This window comes from Talpa europaea (assembly GCF_964194135.1).
Source record: "Talpa europaea genome assembly, chromosome: X".
NCBI lineage: Eukaryota > Metazoa > Chordata > Mammalia > Eulipotyphla > Talpidae > Talpa > Talpa europaea.
In genome coordinates, this window is record NC_140081.1 from 12,910,897 (window position 1) to 12,915,715 (window position 4,819).

The 4,819-nt window shown below is 55.4% G+C and overlaps 1 protein-coding gene across 1 annotated transcript; it reads right to left on the reverse strand.

The window, feature by feature from the left end:
• Positions 1–912: 912 nt before the first annotated feature.
• On the reverse strand, positions 913–2,884 carry LOC311187001 (transcription factor SPT20 homolog; the record flags this gene model as incomplete). Its single annotated transcript, XM_084258199.1, has 5 exons — positions 913–937; positions 1,021–1,093; positions 1,367–1,498; positions 1,585–1,722; positions 1,810–2,884. 5 exons carry the CDS (start codon positions 2,882–2,884, stop codon positions 913–915), a joined length of 1,443 nt encoding a protein of 480 aa, XP_084114325.1.
• Between the last annotated feature and the right edge of the window lie 1,935 nt (positions 2,885–4,819).

Sequence of the window (4,819 nt, forward strand, 5' to 3'; positions counted from 1 at the left end):
GGGCTGGGGCCAGGGCGATGGGGAGCTGGTGCCCAGTGGGGACACGGCACCCTCGCAAAAGCAGCACACCCCCAGAGCTCTGCTGCACGGCGAGAAGACCCGAACGCTTCTGACCTGCACGCTGACAGGGCTCACTGCTCACCAAGTTATTCCTCTTGTTCAGCTCCTCATTTCAGCTTGATTGGCTTAGAAAAAGTGGCGGCTTCAGGAGTTTCCGCTGAAGCTAGTTTGGACTGGGACACACTTTCGATTTGTAATCAAAACAACCAGGTCCGCAAGCGCCAGCAGAGCAATGACTCCAGCTGCACAATCCCGGTTATGAGGTCACTTCCTGTCCAATGGAAAAGTCAGGATATTGTGCTTCCCTATGAAGTTTGCACACACATCTAACAATAGAAGTATCTAAATGGCTGCAAAAACCGAGAATGCATTCGGGTAGATCCCTTGCATTTTACAAAGAGAGACAGTGATGCACGACTCAGGAGCTGGGAGCGGCTGGCGGGTCTAGATTCATTTTACCTGTGGACAGGCTCGCTGTCTGCGGCGGCTGTGGTGGCTGAGTTCTTGAGGTTGCTGTTGTCACCACAGCCCCTGGCTGCTGCAAGATCCTCAACTGCTGTATCTGCTGAGGCTGCTGCAAGGCAGAGGGTTGCTGGAATCTCTGCTGAGGAAGGCTTTGCCTAGGTCTTCCCTGGTGAGGGCCAAGTTGAGACAAGACACTTGGCTGGGACTGCAAACTTCCGCCTCTAGTGAGGTTAAAGACCACATGTTGCTGAGTAAACAAGGCTGCTGTCTGACTGGATGAATCTTGTGCACTTGAACCCTGTGGCACTGGCTGCTGGGGATGAGCAGTGGAGATTGGCAGAAGCTGTTGGTGTGTAGTCACCTGGTAGAGTTTCTGCTGCTGTGTCTTCAAAAGAACTGAACCAGGTGGAACCTGAATTAGAGTGACAGGTCTGAGGCCAGACGCTGTTTTCAAAAAAAGTTGTGGTCCCACTTGAGCAGGTTGCTGCAACTCACCAGGCTGCACATTTGGTGGCTGGACTCCTGAGGGCTTGACTCTGGCAGGAGCTATGGCCCCAGGGGTTGAGCCCTGTATGGGGTGGGACCCACTGGCCAAAGTCTGGGCTCCAAGAACAGGACCCACCACATTGATGATGTCCTGGCCAGTGGAGGTGGCCATGACTGGCGTGGCTGGCGTTCTCTGTGAGGAGATGGCAGTGGACAGGGTCTGGATTCTCCTGGATGCACTGAGAGGTGACCAGACCAGTTTCTGTGAGGACGTGAAAGTGGACAGGACCGTCATTCCCTCAGAGGAGTTGACAGTGAATGAAGTGGCTGGAGGAATCTTGTGAACCTGACTCACTTCCATAGAGGATTTCTGGGGAGCACTCGGTGGCTTGGAAGTAGGAGCAGAGGGCAGAGATTGGAGAATGCTGCTTGCGTGTTCTGGAATAAAGATGTTCCCCGAGGAACTCTTCCCTGAGCTTGGGAGGAGCTGCAGGGGGGAAGGCAGATGTGTGACTCCCTTCTGCAAGACTGAAGACTGAACCAGGGTGGTGTCAGGCTGATGTGCTGCTTTGCCTGGGGAGAACTGGCTGAGGCTGGTTGAGCCACGGGGGCTCGATGACATCTTGACCGGGCAGGGGGCCTTCTTCGGGACCAGCTCCTCCGACCGGCTGTCGACCCTCCCGGCATCCGTGTCCAGACTGGAGTGGTCATCTGCGGAGGGATCCCCAGGGAGAGACATTTGTCGCTCACGTCTGGTTTCTGTATGAGGCCTTTCTGCAGAGGACAGTGGATCATTACCCGGCCGCGGGAAGGTTGGCCTTGCCGTCTGGGCGGCGCTGCCAGCTTCAGCTCCCGGCGCTGAGTCCTCTTTGTCCCCCGCGACGGGCCGCGCGCTGGGCCGGGAGCCGGCTCGCGGCCCAGACGGCCTGCCCTTGGCGTACTTCTCCACGTCCACTGCAGAGGGGACGGCCAGCTCGCAGGGCCTCCGTTTCCACAGATCTACACAGTGGCCCACCTTACAGATTTTGAGGTCGTACTGCGGAGCCGCTTTGCTTGCTTTGGACTTTTTCCAGGACGCCAGGGCGCTGAGCTGGGGCGGCGGCGGGCGGGGAGGGCGCGCCCGCTCCCTGGCCAGAGAAGCCATGGAAAACCTCCTGAGGCTCCGTGTCATCGGGTGAGTGTTCATCTTCTGCTTGTCGTAGAGCAGCCTGTTTTCCGTGCAGGCGACTGTGACGGAAGGATCGAGACACAGGGGCTCGGCGGTGGCCAAGATGAGCTGGCTCTCCAGCAGCAGTCTGTCGTCCTGCGTCCAGTCCGGGTGGGCGCCGGCGATGGCCTGCACGTCCGCGGCCAGGGTCTGCATGGTCGGCCGCAGGAGCACGTGCCTGCTCTGGTAGCCGGGGGGGGCCCCGGGGCCGCGCTGCCTGTAGTCCCGAACTTCTGCGAGGACGCACCCGCGGTGGAAAAGATTCATCTCCGATTTTTCCAGGAGATCCAGCAGGACAGGGGGTAACTGCTCTGCATCCAGGTACTGCAGCAACTCCCCTTCCTCGTAGCGCATGCGGACGGTCTCGGAGCAGGCCTCGTCCGTGCCCTGGAGCATCAGAGAGTAGCCCTGCTCTCCCGGGTACAGGTTCACCACCACACGCGGCAGGGCCTCGCGCGCCACCAGCTTCTCCAGCAAGTTCACACTGCTTCTCAACTCCTCGGCGCCCTCCGGCTCCTTCTCACACTCCTCAGCGTAGATGTCGTACAGCTTGTGGTGGAGAGACTTCTCCCCGCTAGCGGAGCATGTCCTTTTAGGCGGCCTCTGCCGGACACTTTCAATGATCGAGTCAGCGCGATCCAAAGCTCGTTCTAAAGCTTGTTGCATTGTGACATAAAATAGGACGCTAAAGGAAGAAGGACACCGAAAATAAACATTTTTTAAAAAGTGAAAGGATAAGTGCATGGGTGAAGCAGGGCGAAGATGGAGTCTCTCCTGCCAATGCACAGTCCCGCAAACGCCGCCAGGCCACCGTGCACCAAGCAACCTCACTTCACTGTGCACCGCGCCAACCCGCCCTCCTGCCTGCGCTGCACAACATGTTGTTGTTCGGTAAATACCTGCAGGTATGGAACGTCCGCGGCGCTGGGCCTCGTGGTGCTCCTCTGCTGGGCCGGAAGGAGACGCGAGGGAGCGTGAGCGGAATGGGCTGGCTTTACATCGTGGTGTGCGCGTGCGCACTCGCCAGCCGACGCTCCGCGGGCCTCACTTCAGGCGGCTGCCCCTGGACCTGAGGCCGCAGCCCCAACCCCCGGGTGGGGGGCATCGGGCCAAGTCCCGCCCCTTCCTTCCACTGCCATTCAAAAGCCTCAGCGCGAAGCCCAGGGACCAACGAAAAAACACACACTTTTCTGTACGCTTGAAAGTCCCGGCAGTTTTGACACGAACGGAGTGGCATGAAAAGGAATAGTGATTTTTTTCTTGTCATACGCTTTACCAAGAAAGGGTCACTTTTTTGGGATGTCCCTGTCATCAGTGCTGGGAATGTCCCTGATGGCCATATCCAACTTAATACACACAAGGGGGTTACCGGTGCAGCACCTGCTCCCTGGAGGCTCGTACTTACACCAGAATTCTGCACTGCACCCTCCGCCGATCTCCTGCAAAATAGTTCCATATAGATGTGCACATAATAACATGGCATTCTTATATGTAATTATTAGCCATTTGTTTCCCTATTTGGTATACTCAGGGCATTTGTAGTTACGTAAAGAGTACATGGTAGCTAAGTTATATGATCTATGACTTGCATACAGGATTAAACTGTCTTTTTTAAAATTTATTTATTTATGCACACAAGAGCTAGGGTACAGCCCAGAGATGTGGGGGGTGAGAGGATTCACCAGAGACAGAGTGGGGAGAGAACAGGCAGACTGACTGAAATACACTGCTGAGGGGAGCAGCGGGCGAAACAGGACAGGTCTGCCGCGCCATGTGGGCAGCTCCTTGGCTGGCAGGGGGATCCAACTCCTGCAGGGACTGCGGATTGCTTCATAGTGTGGTGCTTAACCCCTTGCATCACCAGGGAGGCCCTAAACTATTTATTTTAAAAGGTAATTTGCATCTAACCCCACAGAGGATTTAGAACTAACTATTATTCCAGATGATGGCAGTCAATTTGACAGGATGGCTACCTGGAGACCATACATACTACTGTCCTAATGATGCATCTCCAGGGAAGGGACTCTAACTTAGGTGTTCATGGGCCACTGTTGTCCACTAATTCACTGCCTTAATATCTCTCAGCCGGGGCCTCCCCGGTGGCGCAGCGGTTGAGCGCTGGGTTGCGAAGCTGCCCGCAGCCTCTGCAGCGCTGGTTCGTGTACCGGCTGCTCCCCGGCCACCGGAGGAGGGTCCCGCATGGCGCGCAGACCTCTCCTGCCGCCCGCTGCTCCCCTCAGCAGTGTACTTCGGTCCTTCTGCCTGCTCTGCTCCCCGCTCTGGCTCTGGTGAATTCTCTCGCCCTCCCGCGCTTCTGACTGTGCCCAGTGCTTGTATAAATAAATAAATAAATCTAAAAAAAAAAAAAACCAAAACTGAGAGAAAATGTTTTAAAAAAAAATCTCTCAGCCTTTCTGGGACAGGTTGTTAAATGAATCTCTTGGGGTTTTGATGCAGACATAGTGATAACACAATATTCATAGTAAAGTCTTACAGATGAGAGAATCCAAGACTAACTGGGGAATCTCATGGTTTATGGGTTACTCTAAAATAAATTTGGTGTTTTTAACCAATAGCACTTATGGGAATTATAAATGACAG